Raw genomic sequence first — 26511 nt, 5'->3', positions numbered from 1 at the left:
CCAAGAAGACAGCCTCAATCGTGATCTTGGGTTCATGTTATGCTACATGTGACCCCACCACACTGTACTTTATCTGCAAAAATCTTCCTTACTGTCCTGGTTTGACACCATCAGCTTAATAAATTGTTATGACCTGTCTACCTTAATTAGTTTTTATAATTTTGAACTACTTATTAATTTGTTTAGGTCCTCTGCTTGCGACTCTTATAACGATCATGTTATTCTAGTCAAATTAAAAACCTAAAAACTATGGATGCTGTAAATCAGGAACAAAAACAGAAGTTACTGGAAAAGTTCAGCAGGTCTGGCAGCATTTGTGAAGGAAAATCAGGGTCCAGACCCTAAGTGTTAACTCTGAATTTTCTTCACCGATACTGCCAGACCTGCTGAGCTTTTCCAACAACTTGTTTTTGTTCATGTTATTTCAGTCATTTAGTTTGTCTCCAGCACCTCCTTATTTTTAGCTTATTGTAAATACCTCCCTGCCTCATATAATGAGTTTATCAGTCATCTCTTCTCTGGTTATTCACCTGTTGACATTTTACTCACTGTCTAATACTTGATCACCTGCAGAGACTTATTATCTGCCACTCTACTCACAACAATTGTATGATCTTTTGATCTCAGCCTACATGCTTCTCTCTCACTGCACTAGCCAAAGGTGCTGCGCTTCAAAAGCTTCCGAGTTCAAACAAATCTGTTTGTTGGACTATAACCTGGTGTCATGTGACTTCTGATTCAGCAAAACTATGCTGATTTTACTTTGAGTGGTTAAAAGATTCCAGACTTGAAAATTCTCAAGCTTCACGAGGAATACATGTCAATTACTGAGGAAAAGATATGCCATGTTTTTGGCTTCAAATAACAGCACAGAAATCACAACATGAAAACAGACTACTCAATCCTGTCAGTCTGTTGTTGTTTATTCCATGCATGACCAGGAAAGCTATTCCCATGTGAAGACTCAGATTCTGTTTGGCTTTATCTCGCTCCCCCACACTTTTCTTTAAACCATCAACATAACCTATTTTTTAATTCCACCTCGTGAAACCACCAACTCTTGTATGCCCTCAACACACAAACACAAACACAAACAATCTTCTATTTAAAAGCTTTGCTGTGCTGCATTCTAAAATCTCTTCCATTAAAAGGTTTTAGGTTTCCAGTGTTTTCATTGTGTCCAGTTCTGGTTCCCTCATTACAGGAAAGATGTGGAAACATTGGAAAAGGTGCAGAGGAGATTTACCAGGATGCTACCTCGAATGGAGGGAAGGACTTATGAGGAAAGGTTGAGCGCGCTAGGGATTTTCTCTTTAGAACGGCAAAGGATGAGAGGTGGACAAAATGATCAGAGGTATAAATAGAGTAGACAGCCAGAGACTTTTTCCGAGGGTGGAGGCAGCTATTACGAGGGGGCAAAGTTTTAAAGTGAATGGAGATAGATATAGGGGAGATGGCAGAGGTTCTTTACTCAGAGTGGTAAGAGTGTGGAATGCATTGTCAAAGAGGGTAGTGGAGCCTGCATCATTTAAGCGACTATTAGATAGGCATATGGATGCTACTATAAGATAGGGGTGGAAGTTAGACAGATCTTAGGACAGGGGTAAAAGTTTGGCACAACATCGTGGGCCAAAGGATCTGTACTGTGCTGTACTGTTCTATGTTTCTGCTTGTTCTGGCCAAATACAGACCCAATGCCCAGAATTCTGTTCCTTATTCATGAACTCAGAAATGCAGAGTTAACTACTGTAAAGACTGTTTCTTTTAATTTTTCTCTATTTTTAGTTGTGGTTGAAATTGGAAAAGTACTGCTCTGAAACCAAGCATTAAGGAAGGAATTGAAAAGTTACTGAAATTCATCTTAAGTTGTGTTTACATTGCTTTGTCAAACAGTCAAGACGACTCTTTGCAGTTGGGCCATGCCAGGACCTTGTATAAAGTGAGATTTGGCTGGCAACAAGTAGCTGATTGGCAACTAATCACAGCTCCACAAACCAATGACAAGGGCTAGCAGCGAGACAACAAAGTCAGACAACAACTATTGATTGGCTCCCAGGAAGTTGAGCAAGGAGTGAAAGATACTGTCTGAAACCTTCAGATGATTCATCTTTCTCTCCGGTAAAATGCCTAAAGTCTGAAGAAAGCTCATCACTTTTCCCTCATCAATTGCTGTAAGCTGTGGCTTTAACTACAAAGTCTCTTAGCTACTGGTTAACATACCAATCACTTGTGCATCCCGCAAGAGATAGAACCTGAAGACGACAGGTTGAGGAGCAAAAGGGTATATTTCAGCAAACCCTGTGGACTGGGACCACTGAACTGCTTTCCCAGTGCTTCTCCTCCACTGATAACAGCATTGCTTTCTTGTTAATCTGTAGAGTGGCATAGCATTGTTTTAGAAAGGGGTCCGAGTTATAGGTCTATGATTCGTAGTTATTTACCAGCTGTTAGAATCAACTTACTTAAATAAATAGATAGTTCTTATCAAGTACAGCAACCTGGTCCATGTTTTCTGCTACCCTGAGTCTATCAGGCCAGTAAATTAGGGAATTCTGTGCAATTTTAACGAACTTTTGTGATGATACCGGAAGAGAGGGGCTTAATTTCTAGCACACTACCCCAGTGAGGTGCAACATTATCACATTATGGGGTCATAGCTGCAACTAGACTGAGTAAATCATGATTACTGCAATCCAATTTTACCCAACTCTTTTGGATCCAGGAAGTCAGATTTGAGAGCTGTCTGCCCTGGTTTTAATCATTTCCCACTCAATTCTATTACCGCATCTAGCAAAGTAACCAAGGAATTCTAGAATAAGCAACTTTGATCAAATAAAGCAAAATTTATGCTACGTTTATAGAATTTTATATTTGCAAAGCCAAACCTTGCACGAAAAGGGAGTCTTGGATCTTCTTGTTAGAAAGGTTAAATTAAACCCAGAAAAGACAGCAAACCAACAAACAGAATAAATGAAGCAAATTTTCTTGATAAATGCTGAAATCGTTTCAGTTCGGAAACTTTTCTTCAACTGCTTCAGTAACAAATCTAAAGAACACACAACTTATAACCAGCTTCAAATTGGCAAGTGCAGAATCACAAGATAAAATTACACAAAGTAATTATAGCTCCTGGAATTTGTTGAATTACAGCAAATTGTACCACTAGGACCTGAACTACTACATCACAAAAGAACCAGCCCTGTTCAGCAAAACAGCATCAACCAACAATCATAAAAAATGGTTTAAACAAGATGAGATCTTCTGCGTAGGCTTATATCATTACCAAAGTAAAAGCGTGAGCATGACATACTTAAATACCATATTAGCTACACTAAAGAATAGCTTCATTATGTTAACCCCTGGGGTATCTTAACTATAGCACAGGCTTCATCCAAACCTTAAATTACAAAAAGCAATGAAATAAAACCAAACAAGAGTGCTCTTGTTTGCAGCAATGTGATGTATGACATCTTGTATAGCTAGATGACATCTTATCTGTGTTATGCGATTAAATATTTTCAGTCTTTTGATATTTCTGACATTTTAATGGTTTGGTGGGCTGATCCAAAAAGGACGGGAACATGACTGAACTGCAAATAGCCCTATGTTTCCATTTTACATTTTAAATGGTACAGAAAACTGAAGATTTAGGTGCTAATGAATGAATGCATGCACATTTTAAGTTTGTCAAAGCCAATTCTCAAACGGAGCAAAACAGTCCAGTGAAACAGATCCTGGTGAATTAAAGACTAGACATGCACAAATTGGTCCATTATTAGAATGATGTATGCATTTATTTTTCTTAGACAAAATATGTTTTGGTTGTTGTCATTCATTATTAGTTACTGCAACAGTGACCATACAGCTGCAAAATAGAAATTGGTATTGCAAGGTTAAATAAATCAGGCATTTATTGTGAAATATTTGAACATTTTATAGCTACTCCTATTTTAATGTTATCCAAATAGATAGCCCAATATTAAACTAGAAACCAAAAAATTTAAAGCCCTGTCTTTTCTATTCCCATGTTTACACCACTATTTCCAAAATCGAATATTACAACTGTAGTTTATACAGCACACTTCTTTTAAATGGAACATTCACTTGAACACTTTTACTATTATCAATGAACTGATTTGATAGAGCAGCATTAACATCTTCCATCACTCCAAATTAGTGCTGTACAGTAAATATTGCACATTACATAGTAGAACATGTCTAATAATATGAAACAATACATCGTCAAAACCACAAAAGCTGACGCCATTGGAGATCAATCAGCAACTAAGATGTCAGGGATCATTTTCAAATTGCGGAATATAGAATAAGTTAGCCCACTGACAGCATTTGAATGGATCATGTGGTTCTCATGCTCAGTTTTATTCCAAGCAACCTTCTGGAATAGCAAGTATCCATGCGGACATGTCAGGAAAATGGAGAGAACAGTCACCAGCTAAGGGAATGTGATGTGTTGTTTATAAAATCAGTTCTTTTCAAAGTCATTTAAAGTTTCTCTTATGGTGCTTCAGCTGTTGTAGAAGACAAGCCGTAAAAGACTACTGCGGGGGGGGGGGGGGGGGGGGGGGGGGGGGGGGGGAGGAGGAGGAGCGTGGTGGGTAAAGAGCGACAGATCCCCGAAATCCTTTGCATGTTTCAGTTTGTTCTTCACCAGGTGACGGCTAGTTAAATCGGTGTGACATATTAAGAGGAAACACGTGCACCATGAAAAAGTAGTTGCAAGCCCCTGTGACACAATTTATCTATTTAGATGCTGAAAACGTCAGTATCAACACTTATGCTTACTTTCCCTAGTACATGGAGGGTACGCATTTTATATATACTTGGCATGCGTACTTTGTAGAAGCATTCCTGTGGATCATAATTGACCAGTTACTTGTATGAGTTTCCTCATTCATTAAACTTAGAATACCCTAGTAACAAGGAGGCATAGGCTGGAGAGACGTGCAAGTACACAACAAACCTTTCAGTCCATATGCTTCCACAAATTGCATAAAAGGCAATGAGAAGAGTTCATTTTTAATCACAACAGTACCTATTATATAGAGACTTTGAAAAAGCCTGCACGGTCAGCCAGCTGGCAGTGGTATGTAGGATTAGTCAAAGGTTTAGTGATATCTGCTTGGTTGGCAGTGTAATTTCACAAACTTGTAATGGAGGAATTGAGAAATTTCTGTTTTGTCCATTTACGGCGAATAGCAATATTAAGAATGATTGAATATTGATTGTATCTTTCCAAATGTGGGTTTGATTTGAAGAAAGCATTTTCAAAACTCTAACACCAAAGTGAAGCAATGGTGTTAGACATTTTTAAACTGAAAAATTTAAAACTTCACAACAGGCACATTGCTTTTCCATGAGCATATAAGTATCAGTGTAAGTATCCATGTAGACATGTCAGAAAAATGGAGAACAGACACAAGCTATGGGGATAGGAGGATAACCATTCTGTAATATATGTAACTAGGAATATCAATGGAGTCAAACATTTGCAGAGGTAACAAAGGGCCAGATGAGGGTAACGTTATTGGCATGGTACACATGGGTCTCATGTCTGACGTTGATCACACATCTTCTTGAGAGAAGTTATAGGTCATGGTGTAAAAGAAACCGTGGCAACATGGATACAAAGTTGGGTGAGTAGTAGAAAAGAAAGAATAATGGACAGTGGTCAATGGATATTTTTCAGGTTGTAGGAATGTTCGAATTGGGGTTTCCGGGGGGGTATGGGGCCCGTTGCTTTTCCTGCTACACATTTTGAGAGCAGGGGACAATTTCAAAGTTTGCATATGACACTGAATTTGGAAGAACAGTAAACAGAGGATGTTGGCATTTGGTGGACTGGTAGATAGTTGGCAGATGAGGTTCAATGTGCAAGGTTGTGCACTTTCATTAGAAAAGACAACACAGTAGGGGTACAACTTTAAAACGAACAGCAGGACCTGGGTATGTATATACATATGTACATATCATTGAAGATGGCTTGCAACAGGTATTTTTTCCCTGATTCCTATGTACTCCAGTTTTCTCGGGGCTTGTTTTTGCCATACTCAGTCGAATGCTGCCTTGACGTCAAAGGCAGTCACCCTCACTTCCCTTCAAAAAGTAAAGGTGGCAAATATGATGCTTTGCCAGCATTTAAACACATCAACATGTAACACAGAGACAGCATTACAATATTTTGCTGCTGTAATATAATAAACAACTCGGTTAAACCATCGCACCACTTGCAAAGTAGTAAATTTTTCAGTTAACTGGAGGATTTTCCATGTTAAAACATGCTTATACAGATGAAAGCAGTTGTAGAAAATTAAAATCTTAAAATAAGGGTTATTCTGAACTCAATTTGCAGTATAATGTGATAGCTTTTAAACTGTAACTCAATTAATTTCAATATATACATACTGTGTCAAAGTTATAGATTAGAAGTCACAGCACATATCAAAGAGACAATAACCTGCAGCTCCTAATTAGAATACATCTGTTCCAGTGAAACGACTTAAAAACAGAAAATTAATAAAGGCGAGCTTGACTATAAGCTATACTTAACATGATTAAAAAATGGTTTCTAAAAATTAATTGCATAGCATACTGTCATTTCAACCCTGACCTTGAGTTACAGAAAGCATTTGTGTCCCTGAACGAAATCAACCAATTCTTCAAGAATGAACACTGAGCTAGTGTCTTTTTGTTTTAATCACCCTGTTCAGACATGTTATGACACACCTCTGGAGTAGGTAAGACCTGAACCCAGGCCGTCCTGGCTCAGAAGCAGGAACACCAACACTACGCCACAACAGCCCCTGAAGCCAATGATCCTTGCTTATAGAACAGGCATGTGGTCACTGGGGAATGAATAAATTAGGCTCAGCTTTGATGTTTCCCCCACAGAAAATCAGCAGCTGATGTCCTAAGTTCACTTTTTAAGAATGGGAGCTTAATTAAGATACTAAAGGGTTTCTTCTTTCTGTTTGCTATCATGAGGAAGCTGTCTCAGGAAAAGGGCAAAACGGGCAAAACTAGAAAAGCAAAGCAATTGAATAATTCTGACCAATTACTCCCCTTGACATGAATCCACAGCTCAGCAAAAAATAATATTCACCACAAAGAGGGTATGAGGGTCACTAGGCAATTTGTAAAATTCACATATCAGGAGCATTCAAAAACTGAAATTTAAGCAATGGTAGAGTCATAGCTATACAGCACAGAAACAGACCCTTCAGCCCAACGTGACCATGCCAACCAGGTTTTCTGAACTGAACTAGTCCCATTTCTCAACATTTGGCCCATATCCTTCTAAACCTTTCCTATCCATGTAACTGCCAAAATGTCTTTTAAATGCTGTTCTTGTACTCATTTCTGATGGTGTTTGAGGAGTGGTGCATGGAACTATGTTAAAATATATTAGTTTCACAATTTCTAACATCAACACTGGTTGGCATTGCACAGCATTAATACAGTATCCAAATGATCATCAAATTCACCATAATAAATTTTAAATCAAACTATTAACTTTCAAAGGCAAAATGTGGGTCCAAAATAAATTTAATTAGTATAGTTTTTTTTGACAGGCGTTAGAGAAATGTTCATGAATGCACTGGGTCACGTTATTGTATGAACAATTTCCGGTTTCCACAATGTAACTCTCTTTATCATTTAGCAAGAGAATCAAAAGGAATTAACACAACATACAGGAGGCTGCAAGAACACAGCAAGCCAGACAGCATCTGGAGGAAAGGAGACATCAATGTTCCAGGCATTACCCTTCTTCAGAGCTGGACGTGGGGGTAGGAGGAGCTGCAGATGCTTGGAGGGTGGGGGTGGGGGTTTAGGGGGAGGGGGGAGGGGGAGGGGGAGGGGGAGAGGGGAGGGGGAGAGGGGAGGGGGAGAGGGGAGGGGGAGAGGGGAGGGGGAGAGGGGAGGGGGAGGGGGAGAGGGGAGGGGGAGAGGGGAGGGGGAGAGGGGAGGGGGAGAGGGGAGGGGGAGAGGGGAGGGGGAGAGGGGAGGGGGAGAGGGGGAGGGGGGGAGGGGGAGGGGGGGAGGGGGAGGGGGGGAGGGGGAGGGGGGGAGGTAGCAGAATGGTGCTGATAGGTGGACACCAGTAGGAGGTACAACCTCACCGGCAAATGGGAGGGATTAATCCGGTTGGTAGCTGGAAGGGACAGTCAGCTGGTGAAAGGGAAGGGAGGAGATGGAGCTGGAACCTGGGGATGGGTGGGAAGGTTATCTGGAATTAGAGAACTCAGGGTTGTAGGGTGTCTAGGTGGAAGATAAGGTGTTCTGAATTACTGCGACACTGGAACAGGCCAAGGTCAGACACGTGGGGCGGCAAGGGAGGGTTGAAATGGCCGGCGACCAGGAGGTTAGGCTGGCCATTTCGGGCCAGGAGAAAATGCTCAGTGAGACAGTCCCCGAGTCTACGTTTGGTTTCACAGGCATGCAGAAGGCCTCATCAGGAGCACCAGATGCAACAGACTAGGTAGGAGGAGATGCAGGTGAAGCTCTGTTTCACCTGGAAGGACTGTTTAGGGCCCTGGATGGAGATGCTGTATGGGCAGGTGTGGCATCTTTTACAGTTACAGAGGAAGGTGCTGGGCTGGGGGGTATGTTTGGAATGATTGATGGTTAGTGTGGCACGAACTAAGGAGTGACAAAGGGAACGGCCCTTGTGGAAGGCAGACAAGAGTGGGGAGTGGAAGATGTTCCAGCTGGTGGGGCCTAATTGGAGCTGACGGAATTATCTGAGGATGATACGTTGGATGCAGAGGCTGGTAGGATGGAAAATGAGGACAAGGGGGACCTACTTAAGATTCCAGCATCTGCAGTTTATTTGTATCTTGGAAATTAACATGCTAAGTCAAAACTCTCCAACTCCAAATCTGGCTACTGCCTAAAATGTTTTAGCATGCTGGCAGAAAATAATGTGAGGTGGTGAGATTTTCTGGTATACTGCTGAGAATGGCGAGTGACAATTTACTGCATTCTATTTTATGTTTAACTGGGCATTTCAATATTGAGTTACCATCTACGTTTTCTATAGTGCAATATTTTGTCAGAATGAAACTAGAAAATATTTCAATAAACGACAAATAATTGAGTCAATCTTCCATAAGATCATCATTACACATTAACAGCACAAAGGTGACATCATTACAATACCTCATTACTGAAAAGAGGGGCAAAGCTACAAAAATGATTTTCAAGGCCATAACCTGAAATTGGAGTTTAAATGACCATTAAACATGGCTTAAATTATACTTGCAGTTGGTGATGTCATCTGAACCCCTTGATAAGGCTGCTATCTTGTAATGTTGATATCCATTACTGTCTTTTTAACATCATCCAGAAAATCAATGAAGTATTACTTGCCTCCAGGCCTGTAGACAACATCGTCCTCTGTTACAAATGATGTTATATCACCGGTCTCTGCTCTCTCATAACGCGATTTCTTTTTCGGTGGCTTCTTTATTTTTGACTTCTTCCCCGCATCCTCATTAGTAGCACTGTCCTTGTCATTTTCTTCATCTTCAGTGTGGTCACTTTCTGCATAATTCTTAGCACCTCCTTCCAAAGTACAGCTGCGACGTGGCCTGGAATGCTCATTCTCTCGTTTATCCCTTCTTTCTCTCTCCTTGTCCCGATCACGATCTTTCTCTTTATCTGCCGTCATGATTCGCCACGTTCCTTCCTCTGTCCTCTCACGGCTTGGCCTCCGTGAAAGGTAGACAGTAAGCCTGGGCTTCAGTCTTCTGAATTTAAAGCTCAATTCCAGGAAAAATCCAGCCACTCCAACAACCCCAAAACGTTACCAACTGCTGGGGGAGAAAAAGACAGAGAAGTAGATTACAAAATTATGTTCACACAACAGTCCATTCCAAATATGTACCTTTCCATTCAGCTGAAAAGGTAGCAGGAAAGAAGAACAAAAGAAAAAGAAGTGCTATCACAATGACAGAGTTTGCCAGTTGAAAAAAAAAAATCAGCATTTTCACCCTGTTCCAAGAGTAATCAAGGTGGAAGTCATCCAGGTTTGATCTGGTTGAACCCAAGAGACAATTTACTTTTCCCTTCTTCTAGAATGATAACTACATCGCCTCCATTCAGCTTAATCTGTGACAAAGATGAAGAACTTTGCCAAATAAAGGACCTGTTTATCCTAAAACAGCCTTGCAAAATGTGCATACTTAACACAGCATTTGCACTGGAATCAAACTTCACTGATGCTTATCACAGATTGATTAGCAAGAGAATCAAAAGGTTACGAGAAGACGACGGGGGAGCGGAGTTGAGAAGATGGGAGAGCACAGTTGAGAAACATATCAGCCACCATCAGTTGCCGGAGCAGACTCGATGGCCTGAAAGGCCTATTTCTGCTCCTATATCTTATGCCCTTATGATCATTTCTGTTAATAAAAGATGCTTTTGCCAAATTCTACTCACCATCCAGACATGATCAGATAACTTTGATCCCAGTCATTCAATAGGTGTGGAGGAAGTAATTATATTAACTCAATGCATGTTGTACAGTTTAAATCATGCTCAGATTTTAGTACAGATTAGCAGTGTGATGTTGTCACCTGTAGTCACAGTCAGTCAGTTTGACAGCATCCTTAATTGAGTTGGTAAGCCATTGATTCACACCTCATTTCAATGCTGCAACATATGGATCAAGCTAAAATTTTTGAAGGCACACTGCATTGTGAAAGATGCCATCCTTCACAGGACACATTTAAACAAGAGCCTGGCTGCCTCAGGTGTAGATTAAAAACCTGATAGATACATGCAAACAGCAGCAAGGCGTTCTACCCTGGCCATCATTCTTCCCTCAAATCAATACTACCAAAACAAGATGAACTACCTACTTCACTGCTATTTAGAGCCATAGAGTCATATAGCACGGAAGCAGATCTGTCGGTGCAATCAGTCCACGCTGAACATTATCCCAAACTAAATGCTTCCCACCTGTCTGCTCCTGGCCCATATCCCCTCTAAACATTTCCTATTCATGTACCTATCCAAGTGGCTTTTAATTTTGCACTTTTCCCCATATCCATCACTTCATCCATACCAGAGAGAGTTCATTCCACACACAAACCACCTTTTATGTAAAATAACTTGTCTCATATCTTTTTAAATCTCTCTCCTCTCATCTTAAAAATGCATCCTCTGGTCTTAAAATCCTCCACCTTCGGGAAATGCCAACTACCATTAACTCTGTCTATACCTCTCATTATTTTATAAACTTCTATCAGGTCGCATCGCAACCTGCTACACTACAGTGAAAAAGCTCCCAGACTATCTACCCTTTATAACTCAAACGTTCATACCTGGCAACATCCTGGTAATTTTTTTCTGAACCCTCTTCAGCTTAGTCATATCCTTCCTGTAACTGAGTAACCAGAACTAGACCCAGTATCCCGGAAGAGGCCTCACCAATGTCCTGTACAACCCCAATATGACTTCTCAACTCCCATACTCAAAGGACTGAGCAATGAAAGTTAGTTCAGTGCACATTTAACTGGACAACAGTGACCTCATTTTTGAACCAATTCCTAGTACCTAAATATTATCAGACTTTGCTGAGAGATACAATAAAGGCAATACATATATGAACATTCCTTCTATCTAACTGTGCTGAAGTCTATCCTTGGACCTCCAATGATGGAACTAACTGGAAGCCTGCCATCTCATGACTAAAATAGTAGTCTGATTTTTCCTAGGTTGAACGCAACAGCATTCCGATTTGTGCAAGCCTGTGTTAGGCGATTTCTGATCCTAAGCACACTCGAGTTAGAGCATCACTCATATGTCTTTTAAGAACAACATATGAATATTGCCTGAAGAAACTGTAATGAAGGCCCTCTAGAGCTGAATCACCAACATAGTAATCTAAACAAATCAAAAGATTTTTTTTCCTCAAATCCAGAAGTTGACTCGAAGAAATATCTTTATCCAACAATTAATGGTTTTCCTCCTTCCAGTTTTAACCCACTCATGATTCCTGCTGGGATGCAGTTCCATCGATTATGGAACCCGTTATTAAGACAGCCTTAAAGTCAGTTGGCTATTCAACCACTGCTTCTGCTTTTACCTTTGCACAAACATGCTTATTACTCAATACTACTCAATCTGCATTACAATAAAGTTAATAAATTCACTAGCCTTTCAAATTTACACAGTAAAATAAGTTTTGGCAGAATTCAGTGGAATCTTCTGCTTTGAGGTTGATTTGTTAAGCTACTTAGCTCAGTTTCAAAAATACTTAAAACCAGGCATAAGTACAAGCCGAGAAGTTTTCAGCATCCCTTATCACTTTTCTACACAATCCTTGTTTATGTCAGTAAATCTGTTTTTCCACATCCTAAAAAATTCTGCATAATTGCAAACATGTTCTTGAGAGCTTTTTTGAAAATCTATTTCATAGACTTTCAGCCAGAGCACAGTCTTTTGAAAAGAACTTGGTCACAGATTCAGCATTTGCAGCAAATCCGAATCCACCAACCATTGAGACCCGAATAGAATAGGCAGATAAAAATAAACACGAATGAACATAAATGTACTTTAATCGAGTTAAAAATACATGAAGACACCTAAAAAAAAATTCAACCTTGGCATTTGCTTTGAAGTTTCTGGAGGCATAACATCAGTTTCAGAAATTACTAGCACTGTATCTCAGTCATCTGCAAAACAACAATACTGCGTTGCAATTTTGAGCATCAAGCAAGAAACACAATACAAATATAATGGAGTAATTCTGTGATGCGACTAATGCGCAGTACAACATTGTACTCTTAGTAATCATGGTTTGCAATAAATTCCATCTCTGAATATGCATGTGAAGCATTTGGAAATGCTTCCTTTAGTACTGTAAATAGGAAACTGACATCAAAACTAAACTATTATAAACGCAACCAACTAGACAAATAAAGTTCAATGGTGTTCACAAGTTTGTGATAATTGAAATCATTATTTTCAGCAATAATTATCTTCCTTTTAACAACAATTTGCATTAATGTAGTGTCTTTAAATGTGCTAAGAAATCCCAAGGTGCTTCACAGGAAGTTAACAAAATTTCCTTTCTAATGGAGTTTGTCAGGAAAACAGAGCAAACAATCAAAAAGACTTCACAGGTGAAATCAACGGAGCATTTTTCAGTTGGAATCAAAGGGAACTTTGTTAAATCATCAGCACCTCTCCGGCCAATTTCACCCTCAAAAAGGAATGCCAAAAGCAAAAGGTAACCAAGACGGAGACAGTACGACGCTCCAGTTTTTTTAAAAATACCAGGCATCACAAAATATGAACAATGTAATTATGGAACAATATACATGATAGAACATAAGCTCCAATTCAGGAGACTGAGAGCTCAGCCAGAGAGTTTGTCTTAAGTAAATGTGAGGACAAACTGCAAGGTGGATCAAAACAAAATTTTAGTGATGTCCAGTTTTTAACGATTAGATGCATACTTATTTGAACCACATTTCAATGCCTGTGCCAAACAGTGTTTATAGAAGAGGAGCGATCTTTTCATTAATTTTAATGATCCACAAGAGTAGGAGAGTTTCCAGTGAACATTACTGGCGAGCAGCCTAACCTCTTTATTCCAGAAAATAAGCAACAAAGCAACTGGCCCAGTCAAGGACTCTGATCCAGATTGATTTTATCTGGATTTCTCACCATAATGACAAGTCTTCCAAAGATAATTACCCTTATTTAAGGCAGTGTTACATACTTTAGAAGTATTTTGTCATAGGCTTGTCTGGAACAAACAAATTTTAAGGCCAATTAAGTGAATGAAAATAATCTAGATATATGTAGCATTCAAGTATCTAATAATCTATTTTAGCGAAAGAAAGTACAATTGGTAGAGGTCTGGTGCAATTTAAAAACATGATCAGCGTAAATGGACACCAGCTCAGAAGAATTTTCAAACTTTTACTTCTTAGCTACTCTTTTTCTTAAGAGCCACTGCTCCAGCAGACCACACCTTATAAACAAATCCTATGATGTCACATACCAACTATTGTTACATACTAAATGGCATTCCTTCCACTGTTGTTGGGTGGCAAATACTCTGGGGCATTAATGAACTATATTTTAACCGCTGCTTTTGAGAAAAGAAAAACTCAATGTGTGTCAGCAAGAGCGAAATTCTGACGCTGCCTGTTCCTCTCATCATCGCTGGAAAATAAACCGCAATGAATGAAAGGCAAAATTGAAAAAATGCTCACGGACCTCAGATGTACAGTTTCTGCTCCCACTGAAGATTCAATTCTGCCCTAAAAATTCTTCCTTCTTTCATTCAAGCAATGCTTGATCATTGACTCCATAATTTTCAAACAAACTAACTTTTTCACTGGAGTGGAGTGATAAAAAGAAAAAAGTATCTGAAATTCACTGAAAGGGGATTTAAAAAGAGTGGAAGCAATTCCCTCTCCTCACCTGTTCATAACACCATTTCTGCTTCAAAAGGTCGTTGAAAATACTCAGCACTGAAAAAATTAGTAGATTAATTGGGTTCACTGGAGTCCTACTTGTGCTTTGAACATAGCAAGACATAGCTTAACATAGCTTCTAAAATTTCAAACATTGCAATGTAGACTTCAAATGGCATGTTCACGACCAGGAATCCAAATAGTTTAACAATCTTTACAATTATGCTAGGATCAAAAACAACAATATGGATCCAGACAAAGACAGGTCATATATCTTGCTTCATCATTCAATCATTTTTAATATATTGCAAGATGCTCAAGTAGAAACCTCAGTTTTGAAGAGAAGATATTTACCTTTATCTGGCCTGAAGGCTCACATGTATATCCACAGCATGGTTTAATGATATTGCACAGTGAAGGTAATGTCCAGGAGACAGCCTTACATGTATTTATAGGGCAGCTTTAGTGTGCACATCTTAATTAAAAGTTACTGATAATTTAGTTAGCTTTCTGCACTAAATCATAATATTACTTTGTTACTTCCACTGCTAAATGATTGACTAATGCATTTTTTCAACTGCCAATTATACTAATTATTTTAAAAGGTGTGCAACCTGACAGTACATAAAACATATTTCACAAAGTGCTGAACAAGCTTTCTATAAAACAGGCTTTACTTATTGGCTGTAAACTACTTAGGGATGTCCTGAGGATGTGACAAAGTGCCATACAAAATCAATTATTTTTGTCTTTCTTACTCAATACCCTATAAAAATCTTTTACAAAAATCCTCTGGGTACGTTCACAGAGCTTATTTTTAAACTGTGTTCATTTCACAGAGATGGAGCCGAGCAAAACAAAATAAGAACAATCTGTTGAGATGAAAGCAATGCCAAAATTGTTATTTAACCAAGGAATGAGGATTAAGCAGTGTTCAGTCGTTTTCTTCAACAGGGTCATACGGAATTGGCAGTTGCAAGATGGCAAGATCTGTTACTAATAACGTAAACCCTGATGGCACTCATTGAATGAGCACGATGCTTTATACTGGAAGGCTGTAGGATAATCATAATGGCTATCAGCAATAACAAAACTGCAGCACTACCAAATGACAAAGAATAGTTTTGGGAAAGGTTGTTATTGCCAAGATAATTTTGACTGGGGATAAACATTCTGAAGTACATTTTGCCCCCTGTAAAAGAAGAATTGTTAAATTAAACCCAATATGTATACTTGCAGTTCAGACACAATGGTTGGCTCAAGAAGTATTTACCAACTAGGGTGAATTAGCAACAGTATAGAATTGTTCTATGGATCAAAGACCTTCAAACCCAATTTTGTCAACATTTCACCAGTGAATTACTGATCTGGGTAACACTAGTCCTCCCAATAGTCCACAGACAGACTGACTGGTTCCAGATCTGTCCCCGATTGTGTTATACATTTATTTCTCAGTTGGTTCTAGTAATAATAGTAGTAATCAAAACAGAGGCAAAATTGAAGCTTTGACTACATGCATCAACTTTTCTCTCATTTATGAGGCCTTATTTATAAAAAGAGACTCTAATGAAAAAAATCAGCATTTTTCAAATAATTAACTGTTAGCACCAGCTGAAAGTGTTTAAATGGAATCAAATTGTCCTAGTGAAACTTCCAAGCTTTTCCAAAAAAAGTTTCTAGGATACAATGTCATGAACAAACTTCTGCTATAAACCCAAAATTGCAAGGCTTTTCAACATATTGACGGTTAAGCAAAGAATTAGAGAAGGAAAATTAAGACAAAGTACTTCATTTGCTGCTTGGAGAAGGGTACACTGAGTTATCCAGCAGGTAGCACTAAGGGGAATTAGTGGCTCTTAGCACTTTGCAAGTTATAAGTCTACTTGCTGCAAAACAATTTTAAACACATACCAAAATGTTTGATTTGATTTGAATCGCTTAGAACCTTAGTAGCACATTTGCGAAATTGTTAGATACAAAATTGCCGTGCTATAGTTTAGGGTTGTTTGCATGCTTGAATGGTCAGGAAAATGGCATGCAATGTAATTTTCCGGACGCCATTATGCATTTCACAACATCTGAAAATTATTTCTAACAAATGCATTATATGCATGAAATCAATGAATGCTAAATAAATACTTGGAATGTAGAAAACTTGACAGTCACTCAAATATTGCCCTAATTTTTAAATGGAAACTATACACAGTGAGTAGGAGAGCACAGGCAACAAGATAGGAAGTGGCAGAAAAGGTGAAGAATTATGCTTGTCCTGAAGTGGCAAGCACTAGTTAAGTTGAATGTTACATAAATTGGAGTAAGATTTTTTTTAAAAGTAGCATTTGCAATGGTGAGAACTACCACTGTGGATACAGCTACTTTATTTATTTGAGGTTTTTTTTGTAATAGGTTTTTCAGGTTGGTTGTTGAAAATGTAACACATTTAACAGGATGTGCGTGATGCGGCTAGTATTTAAGTGTATAAACACAAATAATTTTTGCTTGCAACTGTAAACAATAATGTAGTTACAGATAACTTCTGTTATTAGCATATCCCAACTTGTCAATCATTAATATTTAAACAACAAAAAAGGATCATTGGGCCCAAAGTGTTAACTCTCTTTCTCCACAGATGCGGTCAGACTTGCTGAGTTTCTCCAGCAATTTCTGCTTGTCTTTAATATGTAAACAAGCTGTTATTTAGCAAGCTTTTTAAAAAAGAAAGTGCATGGAGAGACAGTCTGAAATCAAACTGGAGCAGACACAAATGATCATAATTAGATGGTTGAAGAAGTGTATAAAAATGTTCAATTGAGCAGGTATAAAAAGGAAATGAAAAGCACAATTTCTAAGTGGTGCTATTCACTTCTGATGCATTTATGGAGCAATTAAATCTCATCTGCACTGAAGCTAATGTAGGTTGAGAGGTAGTGTCCTGTGGCATTGTGGTAGTGTCTCTGTCTCAGAGACAGCAGACCCTGATTCAAGTCCCACATGTCCTCGAAATGGGTCATAAAATGTCTGAGCAGCTTGATTAAAAAACACTGCAGAGGGAGAAAATATATTTCTTCTTACACTGTCCCAGCCCAGCTTTGTCGACTTCACTTGAAAAAACAAATTTCTGCTAAAATTCCACATACATCAACAGCATTTTAGCTGACCACACAGTCATCAGGACCAAGGATTCTGTTCGATTTTCACCCACACTTGTATGGAGATTGTGAAGCATAATACTGCACCTGCTCAAAGAATCGCAATCAAAAGTGGGAGATTCTAGTGTAGTAGACTCTGTCTGATTCTGGGCAGTGCCATAGCCAGAGAGTACATTACATGTTAATTTTAGTGAAATAGTATGTGTTTCAAATTTTGTAAGATCTAAACTGGTGGCAGGACCAGTCACTTGAGATAATTTCAGTTTTGCACATAAGCAGCAATGGTCTTGAAGTGTGTCAAACGTTTTTGCCAATTGTACTCCCATTGATTGAAATTACTAAATAAAACTCTTGCTCAATACTATAGAAGGCCACAAACATTATTTTTAAACTGTTTCTGTATCAGTTATGAAAACAGTCATTTTACAGTTTGCTGCAACAGCTGTATCATGAAAGCAATGATAAATATGAAGTTTCCTCCAACTATAATACCTCTTTCAAGAAGAAAACAAAACAGGAACAGTACTTCCACTGCCATCTTATGAGCCACTACAACAGCATGTCCAGTCTATCCGATACCAGACAATGTTTCCTCCTGTTTATCGACCTGCCTTTTTTCAGCAGGGGCACTGGAACAAGAGAAGCAGATTAATAATAAATGGTCTCCCTTTTAAGAAAGGTGAGGACAATGTTATTTTTACAAGGGTCATTAATCTGTGGAATTCTCTTCCCCTGAAAGCTGGGCCTTTGAATTTACTCAAGGCTGATTTGGATAGAACACAAAACATAGAAAAGTACAGCACAGTACAGGCCTTTCAGCCCACAATGTTGTGCCGTGGAATAATCCTAATCCAAAAAATAACCTAACCTACATTCCCCTCAATTCACTGTTGTCCATGTCCAGCAGTTGCTTAAATGTCACTAGTGACTCCGCTTCCACGACCACCACTGGTAAACTATTCCATGCGCTCACAACTCTCTGGGTGAAGAACCTCCCTCTGATGTCTCCTCTATACCTTCCTCCTAACACCTTAAAACTATGACCCCTCGTGGCAGTCAATCCTGCCCTGGGGAAAAGTCTCTGGCTATCGACTCTATCCATGCCTCTCATTACCTTGTACACCACATAGGTTTGATAGAAAAGGACATCAAGGATTGAGAGAGAGACAGAAAAGTGGGTCAAGACCGTAAATACATCAGCCATAATCTTATCGAATGTAGGAGCAGGTTCAAAAGGTCTGAATAGTTTTATGCCTACATTCTCCAGACCAACATCTTCCTGCGTAAGAAAGTGATTGTTTGCCAAAGAAAACTGGGTGGGCATTTTAAGGCAAACAAATCTGTGCATGGATACAAAGGACCGGCACTGACTAGATAGTTCCATGTACAGACCATATGGTTTCAATTGACTGAATGGCCTCAAATGTTGCTGAAATTATGTGACTCTCAAACCCATTAGTGCTGTATCAGTAATGAGTGCAACAGTGGTATAAGTTGCAATTTGACTTTTCATATTCAAATGTTAATGTGTCATCACAGATTAAAATTTTCATTTTCAAAAACAATGCTTGCCTTCTCCTGTAACCAATACACTGCAGGCATTTGTTAAGTTGCTGAAGGGTGACTGAGACAACAGGGAACACGCAACTGAAATGAACTAGTGTTGTTTTTGTAAAAACCGGGGATTCAACATTTAGTTTTATACCAACCGTGAGGGTGCAAAGGTACGCTCTTGCTTCTGCTGCTAATGAAACACATAAATTCAGCGTATATTAAATTTTGCAAAGGACTCTAATAATACAGACTAAAGATGATTAAGAGATTATTAACACCATAATTGCCTATTACACTGTTTGAAAACTCCTACAACGTTCATTGAATTTTGTTCCCTTGTCACTGGTGTGAATCTGCTGGCCAGTCCTGATGCAGTTATTGGTCATTATACATTTTGAGTACGTTTTGTAGGTCAGCATGATCGGATATGAAATCTACAAACACTAATATATGCAGCTAAAAATCAGTATCCATGGGTGAAAAGAACAAAGTGTTCCCTTACCAAAGGTTTTAATATACAAGTAATAGCTGTAATGTTCGGTTTCACCTCGAGGCAAAATTACATTGCCGATAAAACTTGATAATATGTTTGCCTACTCACCCATCATTATCTAATTTCACTTCAAGTTCAAGGTTCAAAACTATTTTCAAAAATGCAAAATGGTGAATACTGTTGCATGGCTGACTTTTATATCTATACATGCTTTTTTTCAAGAACAACATCATAACGCTGGGTATACAACATTTTGCATTCTACACAACTGCATTTTCAAAATTAAACCATTTCATTCACATTTGCTGATTTCTTTTAAGATAGTGAGACACTACACAAATTCCATGCCTGGTGCACATAATCTGTGCAGAATGTTTTCTACCATTGTGGATTTACGGCACACATTTCAGCTTTAAAGCAAGGCAGTAATTGATTCTACAAGCAAATTGCTGGTTTAAACTACATCTATGCTTAAAAAAGGAATATAGAGAGTGTCAAAATAACAGTACAGAACATTGGGTTGGGCTATTCAGCCCTTCAAGCATGGTCTGTTGTTAACCTGATGGTGATTGTCTCATTCTATTTGCCTGTCTGAGCTCCATAACACGAGAGGGGGGGGAAGAGAGAGAGGGGGGGGGGAAGAAGAGAGAGAGGGGGGGGGGGGAAGAGAGAGAGAGAGAGAGAGAGAGAGAGAGAGAGAGAGAGAGAGAGAGAGGGGGGGGGGGGGGGAGGGAGGGGAAGAGAGGGGGGGGGGAGAGAGAGAAAAAGAGAGGGGGGGGAAGAGAGATGGGGGGGAAGAGAGATGGGGGGGAAGAGAGATGGGGGGGAAGAGAGAGGGGGGGGGGAAGAGAGAGGGGGGGGGGAAGAGAGAGGGGGGGGGGAAGAGAGAGGGGGGGGGGAAGAGAGAGGGGGGGGGGAAGAGAGAGGGGGGGGGGGAAGAGAGAGGGGGGGGGGGAAGAGAGAGGGGGGGGGAAGAGAGAGAGGGGGGGGGGAAAGAGAGAGGGGGGGGGAAGAGAGAGAGGGGGGGGAAGAGAGAGAGGGGGGGGAAGAGAGAGAGGGGGGGGGGAAGAGAGAGGGGGGGGGGGAAGAGAGAGAGGGGGGGGAAGAGAGAGAGGGGGGGGGAAGAGAGAGAGGGGGGGGAAGAGAGAGAGGGGGGGGAAGAGAGAGAGGGGGGGGAAGAGAGAGAGGGGGGGGAAGAGAGAGAGGGGGGGGGAAGAGAGAGAGGGGGGGGGAAGAGAGAGGGGGGGGGAAGAGAGAGGGGGGGGGGAAGAGAGAGGGGGGGGGAAGAGAGAGGGGGGGGGAAGAGAGAGGGGGGGGGAAGAGAGGGGGGGGGGAAGAGAGGGGGGGGGGAAGAGAGGGGGGGGGAAGAGAGAGGGGGGGGGGAAGAGAGAGGGGGGGGAAGAGAGAGGGGGGGGGAAGAGAGAGGGGGGGGGAAGAGAGAGGGGGGGGGAGAGAGAGGGGGGGGAGAAGAGAGAGGGGGGGGAGAAGAGAGGGGGGGGGAGAAGAGAGAGGGGGGGGAGAAGAGAGAGGGGGGGGAGAAGAGAGAGGGGGGGAGAAGAGAGAGGGGGGGAGAAGAGAGAGGGGGGGAAGAGAGGGGGGGGGGAAGAGAGGGGGGGGGGAAGAGAGAGGGGGGGGGAAGAGAGAGAGGGGGGGGGAAGAGAGAGAGGGGGGGGGAAGAGAGAGAGAGGGGGGGGGAAGAGAGAGGGGGGGGGAAGAGAGGGGGGGGGGGAAGAGAGAGAGAGGGGGGGGGAAGAGAGAGGGGGGGGGGGAAGAGAGAGGGGGGGGGAAGAGAGAGGGGGGGGGGGGAAGAGAGAGGGGGGGGGGGAAGAGAGAGGGGGGGGGGGAAGAGAGAGGGGGGGGGGAAGAGAGAGGGAGGGAGAAGAGAGAGAGAGGGAGGGAGAAGAGAGAGAGAGGGAGGGAGAAGAGAGAGAGAGGAAGAGAGAGAGAGAGGAAGAGAGAGAGAGAGAGAGAGAGAGAGAGAGAGAGAGAGAGAGAGAGAGAGAGAGAGAGAGAGAAAGAAAGAGAGACAGACAGACAGACATTGTGGCCGCAGTAGGCCCACACTGGCGACCTTGCATAAATCCCAGAGCTGTGTTTAGGATTCCAGCCAATGTAGATGAATTCTACATAAGGGCTTTTTTTTCATTCTTTTGTACCTCAAAGTGGCACCAGATTATGGCAGAACACTTTTCATTGTATTTCCCTACATATATTTGACAAATCATTCATTTATTCCACCACCTTGTGAGGAAGTGGATCCCAGAGACTAACAAGTGTCTGAGAGAAAAAAATTCTCTTTTCCAGCTTAAAAGGGAGAGTATTCTGATGTCGCATACAAGTGGGAACATATTCCTGAAATTCCCTTGGGATTTTAAGTTCCAACAAGAATCTTATTTCCAACCTCCAATGGGTAAAGACCCTACGTATTCAATCTTTTTTCATAATGTAAGCCCTTCATCACAGGAGTCAGTTGAGTGGACCTTCTCTGAACTGCTTTAAATGTAATGATGCCCTTTTTTTTGGAGAGAGTTTTGGTCTCTTCATCTGGAATATCCACAAGTTTCTCACCAAAGCTCACTGTGTAGCAGCAGTAAGATGTCAATTTTTTTTTATATTCCATTAACTTCAGAATAAATGCTAACAACACTGCTTGTTACCTTAATCCCTTGCTTGAGCTGTGAGTTATTTTTTCTGTGATTCACATACTGAGAGAATACACAGATAGCATGTCACTGATACAAAGGAACCACTTGTTAAATGCAAAACTAAGGAAGTCCTGCACGGTCAGACGATCCAGAAAATCCAGGCTCGTCTTCTCTCTCACATGGGTGCAAAAGATCCCTTGGGGTTATTCAAAAAACAACAAGCAATTTGTCCTGGTATTCTGGTCAATTTCCCACTAACTGATCATCATTGCTATTTGAGGGATCTTGCCGTGTGCTGCTTGGCCTCAACTTCTTCCCTACATTAAAATAGCGAGTACATTTCACCAGGTATTTCACCGGATGTGATGTACTTTGGAGATGTTGAGATCACGAAAACATGTTAAATAAATGCAAGCCTTTTCTTAGTATATATTTTTAAAACAGAGGGTGAAGAGCCAATGCTGAAAATGGCTTGTTTATTAAAAGCTGTTCCAACTTGGCAATCCTTTACTTAGATCAGTTGAAATAAACCTGAAGCAAAACACGCCAAAAGTAAAAGTAGTATTTGCAAGGGCATGGTAACAAGGTGTGAAGCTGGATGAACGCAGCAGGCCCAGCAGCATCTCAGGAGCCTGCTGTGTTCATCCAGCTTCACACTTTGTTATCTTGGATTCTCCAGCATCTGCAGTTCCCATCATCTTCGCAAGGGCATTACTGTTTTTCACAATTCTAGCCTATCCTCCCATCTTCGCCCCTCTCCCCAGATAAAAATGGTAGTCGTGGCTTCAGTGGTGTAGGCCCAAAGTGGAATCCTTTGCATAAACCCCTCAAATCTTCCCTGCCACTTCTCCTGTCCCTCTTTTGAGTTTACTGTATCTCTCTGAGAAAGCTTCTTGTCATCGCTCCTATTGTTTACTTCTGTGGTCAAACTCCACATGTGTTGCACTACACATAAGGCACCACAGGATGATGAACCTGCTAAAAGATGCCATGCAACTGTACAAACTTATGAGCGTTAACCAAATATCACTCCTATTATGCTCAGTTGACGGTCTTTTCTTTTCAGACAGTATCTCCAGTAAACAATGTCTTAAGACAAACAGCACTTACTCATTACATAACAAACAGAAGTTCAGGAAACTTCTGGTTGATGAGGCATTAAGTCCAGAACGTCTGGAGATCCATTTCACTGAACTATGATTTGTTTGATGCAGCCAAGGAGCCAAATCATTCTAATTACTCTGCTCAAGTAGGTACTGTCGCAAATTGCAACTTTTACAAAAGTACCAAGTATACAGAAAACTTTAACCACTTCTTTTGCCTGAAAACTAACTTGTCTAATCTAAAAATTGGCCAACATAGATTGGATCTTATTAATATTCCCAGTTGTTACTCAGTCTTCTCCAGAAGGCACTAGATTTTGTTGAGTTATAGATGCATGGCACTGGAAGCTTTTGACTGCCTTCGCCTTGTGACCGTTGTTGATACACTTCACTAAACAGCATTTGTAAACTGACTCATCTACGTATACCGTAAAAGCATTCACTGAGCCCGCCTACACTGCTCTGATTTGTCAGCCAACACAATTGTTCCATTACAAGCCTAAAGCACCAAAGTGCCAGCTACCTGGTGAGAAAAAAATATTATAACTGACAAGATGAGAAGTTACCATCACCTCATGTAATCTTCAGGATTAAAAAAACCTTCTGAAATAAACAGACTTGGAGCTAAGTTTTTTGTTATCTTTTGTAGAAGCATGCAGATGTGATACAGTTGCGATGAAATATTAAATATTGAACAACTTTACCTCAGTAAAAGTTTACAGTATTAGCTTACTTGTATGAAATCAGAAAAAGGTAACCTGTCTGCCTTTGCATCCATCTTCATTTACAGATCATTTGCTCACTCCCAACCACAACTGGGGAAAATATTTATAGACAAAGCATTCCATCACAGAAAGTGCATAAACTATGCAAGTAAACATTCCCAAACTTACAAGGTAGAATTATGAAACTGTAACGTTTTATGCTTTTTCAAATTCTGCATTGGGAAAACATGCGTTGAATTATTTTTCAATGAAAAAACTCAAATGGGTTTGAACGTGTTACAGTCTGTTGCTTTGCATATTTCTCATCAACTGAACAGAAATTCCTTATAGGGACACTAATAGTAATCATGCCTTAGTCAAGGTTCTCTCCCACTGATGTGGCTTGCAGAACACACTTTAGTGCACGCATCATGAAATTAAATTATAAACCATCAAGGTCAGACACTGAACCAGGCTTTGCAATATCTCCACCAAAAAGCTTACAATTCTGAAGACATCACAATGCAACTGAAGGCAGAGTGAATAGAAATGTTTTACAAAGCTCAAAACTCCAGGAGTCCAGTTAATGCATACTCACAATGTCAGAGTTATAACTTAAAACACACTCCTCTGTAGTTTACAAAATAATACTGCTTCTTTGGAGATTTATTCAGGCATTTCACCAGAGTTTGTATCTATTGCCATTGCTAATTATCTGTATGTCATGGTGATGTTTTCAATGCGACTCCCAGACACGTGACCAGAAGTTCTTTTAAAAACAGTATTACGCCTCCAACCCAGGAGGTACAATTTGATCACCTGACTGGACCTAAGGATTTTATAATGCAGCATACTAGGCAACTTAAATTTAAAACCAGCACCATAAAACATGCATGACTCCTTGGTCTAATTTTCAAATTTATAAATCATATCTCAGTAATATATTTAATGCTGGGAGTTCAGAGAAAGGACCTAGTTCTCAATCCTACAAAAGGAAAACACTGCTTTGAAGAAGCTTCACCACATAAAATTCATTGCAGATTTAAGGTGAAAGACAAAATCCAGATTGGATCATTTAGATACATAATTAGAAACAGCAAAATCAAAATGTATTTTTCTTACCTTAAGTAAATATATAATTACTTTGCACAAAAAGGCACACTGCTTATTGGAATCAATCATTTTAAAATAAACACAATTACTGTACAACTTAGTCTCAAAAAATTCTGAACCATGAGTGCACTTCACAAAACTCAACAGCTTTTAGAGAACCACATGTTTTCAATCATATATTCCTTAGAGATCAGAACATTAGTCCAGTATGTTAGTCACTTGTGTTTTGTAAGTGCACATCATCATTAACAGTTATAAATCAGATAATTCTAAGAAAAAATGTGTATTGAACAAATGAAAATACAATTTTCTTCAAGAAATTCAAAAATCTTGTCGATGTGGTAAACTGGAAGAAATAAATGTAATCTACTTTTCAACAGCAGCATAAAATAAATTGTGGAAACTAAAGACATCTGGCACTTTATTACTCTGCATTTGCTTTTGGGGGATGGCAGGCACGCATTCACTGTATGCTGTCCAGGAGGTCTAGCAGTTATATAAAACGGCTTTAATCAACAGGTTGCAGTGTAACTGTCAAATGTACAAATCTAGATGCAAAACACTTAAGGTTCAATTACTTGCCGAACAAGACCTTTTTCAATCTTGTGACTGCGCTGGAATTGAAAAGATTTTAAATAATTTATTCTATTTCAGCCAAAACTTCCGAATTTAATTTTCACAGTAGTTCAATAGCAAATCTGTATTTAGTGCGTTTGAAAGATACAAGAAGAGCTATATTGCTTCCAGTGACAGATTCCAAATTTTACTTGTTTTCAATATATCAGACAGAACTAATGCACTCCAACAGAGTGCTGTCGATATATTTTAGTTGCAAATTAGCCATCTCTACAAAAAACGTTAGAGTAATTGCCTTTAAACCAAACTGAGACAAAGACTTTAATATAAAACTTGACCCTGCCAATCAGATGAAATACTAACAACGGTGAAAAACCATAACACAATATTTGTTCACCAAATGGCTTACAACAAACTCCTTTACATCTGCTTCTAAATTTTAAATGTAAAAGGAGTATAAATCAATACCATATGGACCTAAAAACCTTTCTACTTTTAAAGTGGTGGCATTAACCTCCACCCTTCAGGTGCTGGACAATACTGCCTCCAATTAGTTGATTACTTTGCTTCTGCAATGATATTTGTACCAAATAATGACATGATTTGCTTTTGAATCCAGGACGTAACCTGTTATTTCAAATGTGTTGCTTGTAACTCGAGCTTAATTTCAGAAAATCCCCTCATTTTCCCATAAAACATTAAGCGTCGAATGTGGAACAGA

At 40.0% G+C, this 26511-nt stretch overlaps 1 protein-coding gene across 7 annotated transcripts in view; it reads right to left on the bottom strand.

Annotated features, from left to right (window-relative positions):
• rerea (arginine-glutamic acid dipeptide (RE) repeats a) overlaps window positions 1–26511 on the bottom strand; it is a 685623-nt gene that overhangs the window by 542708 nt on the left and 116404 nt on the right. For 5 of the 7 annotated variants that reach the window (XM_048561799.2, XM_048561803.2, XM_048561804.2 and 2 more), the window contains exon 2: window positions 9388–9833. In XM_048561799.2, the coding sequence (XP_048417756.1) occupies window positions 9388–9688 (301 nt within the window). In that variant the 5' untranslated portion in view covers window positions 9689–9833. The remainder of the gene's footprint in view (window positions 1–9387; window positions 9834–26511) is intronic. The other 2 variants (XM_048561801.2, XM_048561802.2) reach the window with 1 other exon arrangement.

The sequence above is a fragment of the Stegostoma tigrinum genome, chromosome 28, assembly GCF_030684315.1.
Source record: "Stegostoma tigrinum isolate sSteTig4 chromosome 28, sSteTig4.hap1, whole genome shotgun sequence".
NCBI lineage: Eukaryota > Metazoa > Chordata > Chondrichthyes > Orectolobiformes > Stegostomatidae > Stegostoma > Stegostoma tigrinum.
This window is presented reverse-complemented; position numbering and strand designations above follow the sequence as displayed.